Here is a 13,632-nt window from a genome sequence, read left to right as displayed (position 1 = left end):
TAAACCCCTACTTTGTGACACTAAAGCTCAAGATAATGTAAAAAGTGCATTCATTTTGGGGAAAATGGAGGGTAGTTGTGGGGAAGTGGGTGACAAATTGTTTTCAATCAAAAGGACAACACAAACAATATTTTTAGATTAAACTGAGGATGAATTTACGACCTAAATTCATGTAGTGGCATTATTATTGTCATTTTTATCCAGCCGTAGTATTTAGTATTTAACTTTTAATTGTTAAGTGCTTAATAAGACACAACATAACAGATTATGTGTTAATGTAACAGTGGTGAGCTGCAGAAATTCATATACAAACTTTTTGATGAAAACCTAATAAAATAATTAAACATTTTTAGGGCAATATGATAAAGGGGCCCTTTTTTTACCCCATGTTGGGGAGCTTCATATTATCGCTTCGAAAGAATCCCCCCCACACCCCCCTACTCCACAACCAAGTGTATTGTTCTCTGCACAAACACCCTGAAACATATATTTTCAACTAATTTTCTTATACAGCTTAATGCAAATACATAGATCATTTTAACCAATGACAACAAAAGTTTCCAGGTCAATAAATCTGGAATACGGTATTTGATTAGATCACAGCCATTCAGTAAATGTGTCAGTTAGATTTGGCCCCATCATTTGATCAAGAACGGATGGTTTCAGTGGCCCATTTCCATCAGAATCACAATGATGTGTTTCACTGGAAACTGGAACACATTCACTCACACCTACATTACCTGACACTGATTCCAAGCGTTGATATAGCAGCGATGATTATATTAAGCTCACATTGGCCAAAATAGGAAGAATGACCTCAATTAACTGCTAATAAATGTCCAATAACAGATACAGTTGGGTGCAAAAGTTTGAACAGAGCTGGTCAAACTATGTTTTGTTGATTTTAAGTGTAGTCCTCCTCTACAGTGAACAAATTTAAATCTGGCACTTTTCTACACATTTTAGCGCAAAATTTCAATTTATTTTTAAGTTTAACACGCTATAAACTTAAAAATGTTCACAGGACACATTTTGTATTTTACCCACCCTCCCTCCCAATATGTGAAATTCAGTGAATAAACAGTAACTGTGGATTAAATGAGCAGAAGTGTTTGCTGTAGAGGATGTGTTTACTTATTTCCACCTAGAAAGCCAACAAAACAGCATAAACTTTTGCATTTTGACTGTATTTACAAGCCAGTATTAGTTCACATGATTAATTTTCGTTAGCAGGAAAAAGAAAAAAATAAAAATAAAAATAAAAAGATTAATGCCTTTCTTAGATCTTTTTTTAAAAAAAAAAAAAGACGCCACACAGACAAACTTAAATTGCATTGTGAATGATAGTTTATGTAATCATAAGACATAATAATTGTGATAAAACATGTTACATCTTTATTTTCATTTACTATCTTTTGTCACTGGGTTTTAAAGTTAGAATTTGAGTTGAAGAGTGAGCTACACAATATTATTAAATATAGAGGCAGTACTTAAACTAAGCAAAACACCAACACCAACAATTGCATTGGCCCTGAATTTCAGCTTGTTTGCTGGAGGAGTGGGCTCTTTTCATGGGCATCTCAAGGTTTATGTATATATATATTTTTTAATCAGATCACAACACCCCCAAGTATCTAAAAAGGAGAGAGCCCTTAGACTACAGCCAAAAGAAAATGTGCCTATGTAGTCCTGGAGAAAAACATCCAGCGTCTACCGCGAAACACTCACAGGCGTGCTTACATACACACACACACACACACACACACACACACACACACACACACACACACACACACACAAGAGCATTCATACTCACACATACACCTAAGATTTAGAAGCACTGGTTCACTATAACCAGCACATTCACACGCACTTGTAAAAACATAAGCGCACCCACGCCACTTACTTTCTCGTTCTCACACACATTCTTACAGCATCCCTATAGAACAGTCCTATTAGAGGAGACTTGGGTGTAACTCTGTGGAAGTTCAGAGCCTTGTCAGTAGCTCATTAGAACCTCCCTTTGCTTCCACAGCCGCCACACAGTCTCCTGAATCACACCTCCAGAAAGTCTCTGTCCAGATCTCTGTAGGCCTCATCTATGTACATGGCAATGGCACAGAGGGAGCTCCTGTCTGAACTTAGCAACACCGTCACCGTTTCCTTCCAGTAGGTAAAAGGAATACAGGAACTCTGTACAAAAAGGTAGAAAGACAGAGTCATTAATAAACTGATTTAATGTATGTTTATGAGTTGTGTGTATGCATGTGTGTTAGTGTTGGACCAGTGCTGTGCTCACATTCTCCAGGCAAGTGCTGTCCTTGTCTTTGTTGAGGTAGTGGTGCTGCCAGAAGCGCAGCAGGTGGTAGAAGTTGTTGAATAAGCAGCCAGGATATTTCTCGGCATACTCCTTCTCTTTAAGAGCGCTCAGGTAAAATGGCAGCTTGCCCCTCCACCGTGCCAGCATCAGCACCACCAAACTCGTGTTCAGGCAGCTCACGTTCTCCTAGGATTGGACAAAAATGTACAAATGAATAAAAATCCTTACACAGTACAGTAAAGGTTACTGTGCTCCACAAACCAAAATTTACAGGATTCTGTCATGAACCAATTTGACTAATAACTTGCAACATGACAGTAAAAAACGAAGTACGGCCTTGCCTGAGTTAGTGTCTGAACATTGATGATGTTGATCAGCCTGAAGAGGAAGGAAAGTCTATTCTCTACTTGAGCCATGTAGGACAAGAGACGACACTCCGACAGCACTTCTACAACTGAGAGAGAAACAGTTCACAAACCGGCTTAAAATCTAAAATCATGGTATGCACTTTACTCAATTTTTTTGATGACTCTCTCACTAGTACCTTTTATGTCATCCGTCTGGCCCTCAAAACGGTCCAAGGACAAAACAATGCAGCGCACCAGCATGTTGGAGTCTACCAGTGAGCTGTTGATCTGGCTCAGGAACATCTGGAACTGAAACAGTACACAAGGAATAAGAAATGTTGTGAAGATAATTTAGCTGAGCAGCCTTTAGATGGCTTTGCTTTGTTCATCGCTGGTTATAAATGTCCCAAGGAAATAGTTTTAGATGTGATCCATATCTATTTATGATTATCTTTGATTATCTATGTTAGAGGGCAAGCCATTTTTTGCTGTGCTCAGTACTGAACTTTAATACTGTTTTCAAATATAGTTCGTTTTAAAAGAACTGAACAGAGTTTGGTTAAAGTGAGCCTGAAAGGGAACCAACTGCAAATGACCTCTTTTGTCTTTTTGTGTTCACAGTGTAAACGAACTATAAAGAGACCTCAGTTTTCTTTCTGGTCCTTTGAGATCTCAGACCACAACTCCATTAGAACTCAGACCCCTTTCACACCACTCACGGTGTGCGCAGCATTCTCTCATAAAACTGACCTTTCAGGTGGTGAGAGAAACCACCAGAATCGCATGCTGCTCTCTTATTGGCCACACTGAAACGACTAGCTGAAGCGCATAGCACAAAACTGGAAAAATGACCAGGCGTGTCTGCCGCTGTGGGTTCCGTTTTTGGCTGTGCTCCTCACTGAGCTCCAGCGAAAATCCACATCAGTGGTTAATTTTCATTCATTCAGCGTTAAAAGTTGTGTTGCATGCCCAGCATGAGTCTTCAACACGGTAAATTTGTGGGCTCTCACATCGTATCGCTTTAGTATGTCAGCGCTGCTGTCTTATCGCAGATCACGAACAGGCTTTATCCTGTGTAAAACCTTATAAATGATCCTTGGTGGTCTGTTTTACCTGCTGAAGTGCTGAAGACTGTGGCTGTGTGTACGGTGAGCCTCGAGGTGTTCACCATAAAGCAAAACAGACTAGGGCTGTTTTGTTTTCACAATGCACAAATAAATTGAACCACAAAACAAACTACAAATGAACCAAACCGTTCGTTTTTGGGGGCGCTTAAAGGGGTCTGAGTTCATTTGGCATGTTCACATACGCAAAAAAAGACTCAGAGGACTCCACTTCTGATGCTTAAACGCCCAAGTTCACTTTTAACCTTTGTGCCTGAGGAAGGGAGCGGGGAGAGAGACAGAGAGAAGAGGGAAAAAATAATATTAAGGTGCTACCAATACTGCTCAATCCTGATGGATCATGGCCAGCCTGCTTAATTTGCTCAAAATTTACCCGTTACCCCACGCCACTTTCTAAAATGCAAGAAGCAAATAACCTGCAGAAATTGTGCTTCTGAGTAAAAGTATCAGAGTTACATGAAGGCCTGTGCTAGTAACAGAATCCTCTTATTCAAGTAACCATATAGAAAAAGAACAGCAGAAAACGGTCAAATTGGAATGTTTGGGGCAGGGAGGGTGGTGAGGGCATTTACACGATTTATTTATTTATTTATTTATATTTATACACTTCATTCCAGCTATTTTGTGATACATTTTTCTACCCCTGAAGCAGACACAGAGTGACAGCATGTGAGCTTAATCTCTGTCAAATAAAAGAACATAACAGTGCTGAGCCCAGTTTCCCAAAAGCATCTGTTAGGATCATCTTAACTCACAGAGACTGTGTTCAGCTTTGGGCCAAGATGCCTTTGAGAGACCCAGCCCTGTTCAGTAAATGTTGTAGCTGTGCCCAAATTAAAAGATGACAACACCTACAAAACTGCAATCTAATATAAAAGAGCAGAACTGTACACGTCACACAAACTTTACCATCCAAAGCTGTTTTGTTTAAGGCTGCTTAGCCTGATGTCCAATTGTACGAGAGCTGACCCCCTGCCAGGCCTGAAGCTGTTTTGCCTGATGTCTGAAACCTGACACTGTGAGTGACCCTCACAGTGCATAACATAACATGCGTGGCTTTTGTACAGGTGTGGTATTTGGCTGCCACAACACACAGTGCCGCCCACCCCACCACTGCCCCCAAATTATTTTTAAAACTGTGGTAAATGAGTTGAGCACCCGCACGCGCACACACACACACAGATCAGGCATAACATTATAACCATCCTTGTTTGGGTGGTGAATCATTCTGAGCACTGCAGTAACACTAATGTGGTGGTGGTGTGTTAGTGTGTGTTGCTCTGGTCTGAGTGGATCAGATCAGTGCTGCTGGAGTTTTTAAACACCTCAGTGTCACTGCTGGACTGAGAGTAGTATATGAATTTTTGCATAATATTGAAAACACGCTAAATGAGCTGTAATAAAAATTGTGCAGCTTTGTTTGTCTGTACAACCGATTTAGCTGGTTCACATGCTGTTATTCATAAAACTATTGTTAACAATGAAACAAAAAATCTGCAATAAACATACTAGTTCAGCTAACTAGCAATACCACATCCGCTGGGGACTACCAGATCTGCAGCTGTCTTACATGTTAGAAATTATTTGTGTTTTTGTTTACGTGGGTGGATGGATGGATGACAACAGTTTTACACATCTGAAAAAAACTAACCTTCTCTTCTGTGTTTACATATTTGTTGAATCTCTTGAAGGCATCAATGTTGAACTTCATGAGCTCGCCCAGAAGATCAAAATAGCTCTGAAGGACATCACGTGATTTACAGCCACTGTCAATGATGCAAAAGAGGATGTGCTGCAGGGACACAGAAGCAGGTGCAGATATAAAAAACACAGCAAGATAACACACAAATACAGGCAAAGCATTGTGGACAAGAAAAGTCAGTCACTCACCTCCAACAAGCCCCTCTTCAGCAAGAAAATCTGGTCTGCATAGGATGTAGCTCCTCTGAGAAAACTTTCTACTGCTCTAGCTTGCCAAAACCTGCAGGGTGGAGTAAGAATGACATCATGCAATGCATAGAGAACATATCAATCATCTACTTTTAAGGTCAAGGGTAGTGTCTGCTCAGTTGCAGCTGTCTCACCTGAATGACGAATCAACAGGTTCTTTCTTCATGATGGAAATTAGGCGTGTCAGGAGCCCCTTCTTACCATCACACACAAGATTCCTGAATAAGATGAGTAATGGAGAATGTGTTAAAATGTGAAAGCCAAGATAAACTGAACTGAATGGGTTAAACTGAATCCTTATGCAATGAGAAATTTTCCCTTGGTCAGTACCTGTCTGTGTTGACCAGTGCCTCCACTTCAGGGATGTTTGCTTTTAGAGAGATAGCACTTAACTCGTTCAGCTCTTGCCCATTCAGGAGCAGATACTTGTTCCTGAGGTCAGAAAAAAGTTACAATACACACATTCAAGACTCACAGAAAACCAAACCAAAATTCACTACACCATAAAGCACTGCATAACAAAAAAACAGTGCTGGTTTTCTTTGTTCAAATTCCAAGTCGTACTCACTCATGATGATCACTGAAGCTCTGCAGTAGCCTGAGGAACTGGATCTTGAATGAGATCTCCTATAGACAGAACAAACGCATTAAAAGGTGTGGTCCCTGCATAAAAGGTGCAAACAGAACCGGTCTGATCAAGGGGCTGGGTCTTACTGGGCTGCAGTCACAGTTCTGGTTCTGTCTGTGTAGGGTCCGGCTAGATAATTGCTTCCTCCAGATCAGCTTGTCAAACAAGTTGTTCAGGCCAGGAATCAACCGGTATTCTGCAAGCATCCTGTGAACCTGTTTGATAAAGAGTTACATCTACTGCTACTGCTGAAACTTCAGAATCATGTTATATATAAACTCCTGAAGACTTCAGTGATGCACACACTCTGAACCTATGCCACCATCACCCCCACAGATTTATAAACCATCCAGGAAGTAAATGTAACACAAAAAAAAGACCGAAGTTAGATACTGTTAAGTAAGACAGTAAAGAAAATTCGATGTTTTAGTACAAACTTTACCTGATTTCTCTGCCGGCCCATGAGCAGCACGCACAGCACATAGAGAACTTCTACTTTGTACATGATCTCATGGACTATCTTCATGGACTGAGGCAATGTATGCCTAAGAGGACTTGAAGAAAGTGAGCCTTCGTCAGATGACTCTGGAAAACAGGAGGATTAGTAAATTAGATATGTCAAAATTTTCAAATATTTATATTGTTATGAAAGATTTAAATAATTCTAATAGTAAATTAGGGTTCTGATATGCAAATTAGCTTCACTCTTATCCACTTCATGTTGAAAAACCCCGTGATGTCTTAACTCTATTCTCCACCAGAGGGCAATGTAGAACGTGCTTTTGGTTAGAGTATCTGTTTTGTCCAAAAGAAGCACAGAAAGACGACTGCAGCTGGTTAAAAGCTACAGCACACCAGACGAGACGTTCTGTGCTGCTAGGTCTCTTGTACCAGGTAGCAGAGTACAAAGCGCAGCTACAGCGCACACAGGAATAGTGCCAATAAAGACAATCAACTTTGTTTTTCTCACTCCATTAAATATATGCTACTATAATACATTTTCTAGCATTATTTAGCAAACTCATCATCTGGTATTTGCTTATTAACAGTTCATGAACTCATCGTTTTCAATTTTTCCAACGCTTTAAAAGTTCATATATAAAATTACACTGAAATGCCAATACCCAAAACATACACATCTGTTACCTTGAAAAGAAGCAAAGCTCTAGAAAAGGGGTGTCAGATTTCAGTCCTTGTGGGCCATAGTACCACAACACCTCTGAACAGTTAATCAGCAAGCCTTTGTACGCTGAATTCAGAACATTAAAAGACTGAAAACAACAATATCTACAGTACTGTGGCCTTACAAGACAAGCAGCAAGTTTGCTCTAGTACCCTGCTCTAGTAGTTTTCTCTGCTCTCAACATGACCTCTCTCACCTGTACTGCTCTGTTCAGCCTCCTCAATTGCCATTTGCATGAGAGCATCCAGCACCAAGGCATTGTCCAGCCAGCTGTGCCAATCCTCCAGCTCTTGCAGCAGGGCTGAGGTGCCAGATGCCTCCGACACCTTTCGTGTGGCCAACTTACACAGCCGCTCAATAAAGCCTGGGATATTCAGCAGAGCCACTAGAGAAACAGCAAAGAATGTCATTTACTGCCATGTGGGAAAGAGGGAAAAAAAATATGCTCCATGATGTTCAACTACGATTCCCCCTTAAATCTGTAATTGTTGTGGCACAACCATTAATGAACAGACATGACATTCAGCTATACAAAACTATATCAAACATAGCTATACATGATGTAATCCCAAGCAAAACAGACAGCAATTTAGTGCATTCAAGCAACCAAACAGGGTCCTGACCTTGGTTGCTCTCAGCACGTGATGGAGAGGCGTTGATCTTCTGCTGGGCATTGCGGGCAAGGAGCGTGTGCTTGTCATCCACCCCCATATCTGGCTCTGATATGGTGACAGACAGGATACGACAGAAGTTGGCCAGTTGCTGCTGGTTAAAGCTCTGGACTAGACTAGCCAGGTTTGGAATGTCCTCCAGTCGAATCACCTCCTGCACAAAACAAATTTTACATCAACGTCTGGAGCTCCTATTCTTTTATACTTGGGTAATTCATACTACCCACACATTAACCACCACTCCAACTGCAATTACACAAAGAACACCAACTCAGGAGAACAGAATACATATCTTAAGCCTAAAAGAGCAAAATAACACTGTTTACCTTCCTAACTCCCATTATGTCTTCAATAAGCGTGGCAGTCTGCAAGAAAGTCTTTTTATTTGACATGAGTGTAAAAAGGAACATGACAAAGTCATCCCTTGCTGCAAGGCTTTTTGTAACACCCTCTGTCTGCAGAAGAAAAAGAAACACTGTATTGACGTAAACTGTACAAAAAGTCAGGGAGTAACAAGAATTAAGCTTCAATTCTTATTAGCTGACCAGTGTAAAAGATACCTACACATATACAGCAGTTGTAAAGAACACTCAAACAGTCCTTGATCAGGTCATCACTCACTGCAAAGTAAATATTTACATGATTAAAAATACTTAAACAAAAAAAAAAGTTTTTTTTTCTACTAGCTGAAAAAATGTAGAAGAATTAAACTTGGCACTGATGTGAAAGAAATCAAAACACTGACATAAGAGCACTATATAAAGTATATCTTTACCAGAAATAGGAAAAACATTGCAATAATGGAAACATTTCACATATACTGCATTTACAATTAACAAGCATGCTTCAGGACCAAAAAAGAGTCGGGTGCTGCTTTGATAAGAACATTGAAGCCACTGAGGTAACCATGTGTCACCCTCACTATTCTGGTCCACTTTGACATCATCAGATGTAGTACTGTTTAGCTACGACAGGAATGGCCTGTTGGTGTAATTCCAATACATTTTACATAAAACCTTACATCATAAAAAGATATTGGCAAACTTCAACCAATAAAACAGCGTCTAAACTGCCAGGCAGACCAGGGGGCCACCAGAGTTACCACACAATCACATAAGCTATCATAGTGGTTACAGTAATGACCTTTGATCAAATCTTATTTAGTGCAACTAGTCCTTGTTTGACCAAAAGGCTTTGTTAAAAGAGCAAAATGATGCAAAAAAAATCTCCAAGGCAAGTGGCCATTTGGGGCACAGACTACATCTTTTAGTGGCCAAAATGTGAAATGATGTGGCCAGGGGCACCAGGCAATATGCAGCATCCACCCTTACTTTCTACAAAGCAGCTTAATTTAGTACTTACTTATGGGTACATCCCCCTGTATTGAGAGAGTAGGCCGCATCAGAATTTCTACAAACAACTGATGAAAAACAGGAGGGTTAGCAATGTCATTCGTCAACATCAATGTTTTTAATGACACTAAAAACACAAGCATATACACATTAATTAAGTCCAGACAGAGGACTTAAATAGACCACTGTTTTCATGCGCCATTCTGTAATACACGTTATGCCCATATTAGGAACTCTATGGCTAGAATGGATGGAGTTTTTCTTTAACACACCTGGGGTAAACAATGTTCAGAACCTGATAGATTTTGTCCTGTGTAAATTTTTCTCCAGAATGTCACTGGATCTCTGAATTATGAGACAGTTAAAGGGTCTTTATTAATAATAAATTAATGTCATGCCTTTTAAGTTTCTATGAAGCTGATGTCAGCTTCTTTTTTACCCGCTGCTTTTTTTAATTTTTCTGTTCATATATAGCTGCTGCATCATTTAAGGTGGAATGGGAAAATTCGAACAAGCAGCAGGCAAATGCCCTGAGAATTTTTTTTTTAGAAAATGTTACCAGCATAAAAATAATTATTAGGATATTTTTTGCCTAAATCAGCTTATCAGGGGGTGAGCAATAACATTAAGCTGGGTTTGTACTGAATTATGAATGAGTGTAGGTTTCAAATCAAGCTACATATGAGATGTATGTATCAGATGAAGAACAGTTAACTCAAGGGAAACCTACCTCTTTTGTTCTGGCAGTGTGTTTTTTAAAGGAGACGTCAGTTCAGTGCACAGTAGCGTTAGCTAACATGTAGCAATATTCATATTTGGACTCTTTAATGACCTTGTAATTCAGAGGATCCACTGATATTCAAGAGAAGACTGTTCATAGGACAAAACGTATCAGCTTTGGGACATATTTGACTATCACAGGTCGCTGCCGAACCAAAAGTCCAGGGGGTGTGGCTGGATCTGATCCAACTCCTCCCACGTTGTGTTTTAATTGGTCTGAACTAGAGTGGAGCTGATAAAATGGACAATGAGTGTAGAAACAAGGAGGAATGAGCTAATAAAGTGGTTTATCAGGGTATATAACATTTAATATGATTTTTTTTTAGGTATATTGAGTCATTTTTATTAGACTTATGGAAATGTGTGGCAGTAAGACCAAATCCTTTTAAATGTAAAAAAAGTCATAAAGATTTTTTATTATGAAATTCCAGGATTCAGTTAATAAAACACAGTTATTTGGGTTAGAACTCGTCTATCATAAGTACACTTGAGATGTAGGCCTACAGAACAGACTTTGTAGCAGAATATGAAAAAAGCTTTTCAAGTTTTGACAAATGAGTGTGAACGTCATAAATCATGAGCGATTATAAAGACTGTGTTGTCGCAATCCAGAACGGAGCAACATCGAGAAAAAAACAAAAACACCAGCAACAATTGCGGGTTTCCCAAAGATAAAAACGCGACAAGACAGACCAATAAAATAAGTTGTACGCAGAAAACGTAAGCAACACATACTAGTTTAAAGACCAGTAGAAACACGACAATTCTAGGCCAATGAGAAAAAGTTGAGATTGTTGTGGGAGATCCTAATATGGGCATAAGAGCATGGGGCAGACTACAAAATGAAACCCTTACTTGCTTCATATTCATCTCATAGACTTGAAAACAATAACTCAGACATGCAAATTGTTATATAACAAAGCACAGCGAAATGTTGTTAGACAACACTCACATCAACTCCTCCAAAAAGATCAAAAGTGTAGGTGTTAGGTGATACAGACTCCTGCGGTGTCTTCCGATCTTCTGTGACAAAGGACATCGCCTCCATAGAGAGCAACGACGACAGCTCCTGCATTTGCACAAGGAACATTTACTTTCAAAATGCTGAATCACTAACGGTAAGAGCAACATCTTATAGAGGAACGTGACGCAGACATAGAAGGTGACTCAATATAAAAATGACAATTGATCCATGTCACCCATGTGTGCTGGTACCTTAACAACACTGTGTGTCTTGGAAAGGTCACTGTTTATGTGGCTGCTTTCATGCAGTTTCCTCAATAACAGTGGTATTCCCTGCCATCGAGCCTTCTTATCTCTCTCCTCAAGCAGGTCCACTGGGATCTAGCAGTCAGTCCACAAATAATAAAAATAAACAAGCAACCCAAATATTGCCGTACACATATAGTATACAGAACGTACATGAGCTGAAACACATGTCAAATAGACACACACAGCATGTGTAATTGTTTGTTTAATTCAAAAGGCAGACAACACAAAGTAAACCTGTGTTGTGTGAAGAAAGAACAGTTATCACAGTAGGTTAACTAAGTGCCCAACAAATAAGACAAGCCTAGGTAAATAATATAGTAGTTAACTAGTTAAGTGCCCAACAACTAAGACCAACCTAGGTGGGTTAAATAATATTGCGTGGCAACAATAAACTAGTCGGGTACAGATCCTAAATTAACCAACTGAATGGCAGAGTAGGACCTGTGGTACTTTTTCAAGGTGTCAGATTAGGTAACCAGACCGCTAAAAACAGTAACATGTTATCTAACGTTACTGCGAGATTATCTTTAGCAACCAGTTTGATTGCTAACGTTAAGTTACCGCATTCAGAACAGGATTTATGTAGTTAGAACTTCTCTGACAGTTTGCACAATATGAAATTTGAACAAACACAATCTGGAAAAGCTGCCTAGGTTAACTGAGGAATGCAGAACGGAGTCAAAACAAGCCAGTAAAAATACGTTAAGTTTGCTAGCTAGGTAGCTAACTAGCTAGCTTAGCAACCCGACAAGGGAGCGAAGACCCAGCTAGGCTAGCTACTCAACAAAACACTACAAACGCTGCACATACAGCTAAAAGCTCGCTGCCGTTCATTTAGTTGCAGGTAAAGGTTTGTACTGAAGCGTCTGAGCGAATCCACCCACTAGAAAGTAAGCCAGGCTGGCGAGCCTAAAGAAGCTGTACTGCAAATCAACACAGCTAAGCTAACGCTAACGCTACAACTCCGGAGTCGGGGCTCGTGAGGCCTGCTGGACTGTGAACCGCTGCACAGGAGCAAAACTGCAACCAGAGGGGGGGAAAGTATTCAGGGGGTCCTTACCTGCGTGCCTCGGGTCATCGCCATGCCTGTTATCTGACCATACTTGATCTTACTTATTATGTTTTTGCTTCGGCTTCTTCGTCTTGTTTGAGTTCGGGAGAGTCGCTGCCCGTTAGCCGCCATTGTTTTTCCTCTGACGTCGCAGCGCTTTTCTGTTTCTTCATAAGATTTGAGCCGAATCGCTCCCGACGGAAATTACTGTCGCCTGCTGGCTCGGAGAGTCAATGATTAATAGGGGTCTTGAAATTGAAGTTGGCTGACTTCAGAGAGTCGAGAGTGCAGATAGTTTACTGACAGAAACCGTAAATAATGGAGAAAAGAACAGCAGTGACCCAAACACAGCCCACGTCTCACACCGACAAGGAAAACAGGCTGAGAATAATTGCAGGTAACGCGAACACCGAGGGTGGGAAAAGTACAGAGAGGCTGTACTTAAAGCGGAATTCCGCCTAATTTTCCAAGTTTTTCCATAACGCAGTGGTTTAGATGTAAACAAAGTCATTCAAAGTGATTTGATGTGAAATAATGTCTTTTTAGAGAAAGTTACCAACACAGATGGTCTTTTCAGTGGTGGTGATAGGAACCAGAGGTCCCAGCGTCTACTATTAAAATACAGCCATTTTATTTACTGTCCAAAACCAACAGTGAACCTACATGTGTCAAAGTCAAATTTTATTTATTTAGTGCTTTTTACAACAGGTGTTTTACAGAAAAATCCAGGTCCAGGCCCTCATTAGCAAAACAATGGCGACAGTGGCAAGGAAAAACTCCCTAAGAGCAAGAGGAAGAAACCTTGAGAGGAACCAAGACTCAAAAAGGGGAACCCATCCTCCTCTGGTCGACACTGGATAGCAAACAGCGTTAGTATAAAATATTATAATACAAAACAGGGAAAAAAGTGTCTTGTGAGTTCATATATGTAATGTTGATGATGGTATAATAATG

The 13,632-nt window shown here is 40.1% G+C and overlaps 1 protein-coding gene across 1 annotated transcript; it reads right to left on the bottom strand.

Moving 5' to 3' along the window:
• Positions 1–1,324: 1,324 nt before the first annotated feature.
• On the bottom strand, positions 1,325–12,836 carry trpc4apb (transient receptor potential cation channel, subfamily C, member 4 associated protein b). Its single transcript, XM_036591521.1, has 19 exons — positions 12,688–12,836; positions 11,571–11,699; positions 11,308–11,424; positions 9,586–9,643; positions 8,788–8,843; positions 8,550–8,678; positions 8,176–8,377; positions 7,749–7,937; positions 6,812–6,954; positions 6,456–6,584; positions 6,310–6,368; positions 6,072–6,173; positions 5,876–5,959; positions 5,682–5,772; positions 5,443–5,583; positions 2,865–2,976; positions 2,662–2,774; positions 2,300–2,506; positions 1,325–2,193 (listed from the first exon to the last, which is right to left on the bottom strand). Exons 1-19 carry the CDS (start codon positions 12,808–12,810, stop codon positions 2,056–2,058), a joined length of 2,322 nt encoding a protein of 773 aa, XP_036447414.1. The 5' UTR covers positions 12,811–12,836; the 3' UTR covers positions 1,325–2,055.
• Between the last annotated feature and the right edge of the window lie 796 nt (positions 12,837–13,632).

The sequence above is a fragment of the Colossoma macropomum genome, unplaced genomic scaffold, assembly GCF_904425465.1.
Source record: "Colossoma macropomum unplaced genomic scaffold, Colossoma_macropomum, whole genome shotgun sequence".
Taxonomy (NCBI): Eukaryota; Metazoa; Chordata; class Actinopteri; order Characiformes; family Serrasalmidae; genus Colossoma; species Colossoma macropomum.
Note: the sequence above shows the minus strand (reverse complement) of the source record. Positions and strands in the feature narration are given on the sequence as shown.

Excerpts from the sequence above, each read along its gene's own strand:
- trpc4apb (XM_036591521.1), bottom strand. The coding sequence starts at position 12,810 with ATGGCGGCTAACGGGCAGCGACTCTCCCGAACTCAAACAAGACGAAGA. Across the intron at positions 5,773-5,875 it reads CCTGTTGATTCGTCATTCAG|GTTTTGGCAAGCTAGAGCAG; the intron begins GTGAGACAGCTG and ends TCCACCCTGCAG. Across the intron at positions 2,194-2,299 it reads ACAGCACTTGCCTGGAGAAT|AGTTCCTGTATTCCTTTTAC; the intron begins GTGAGCACAGCA and ends CTTTTTGTACAG.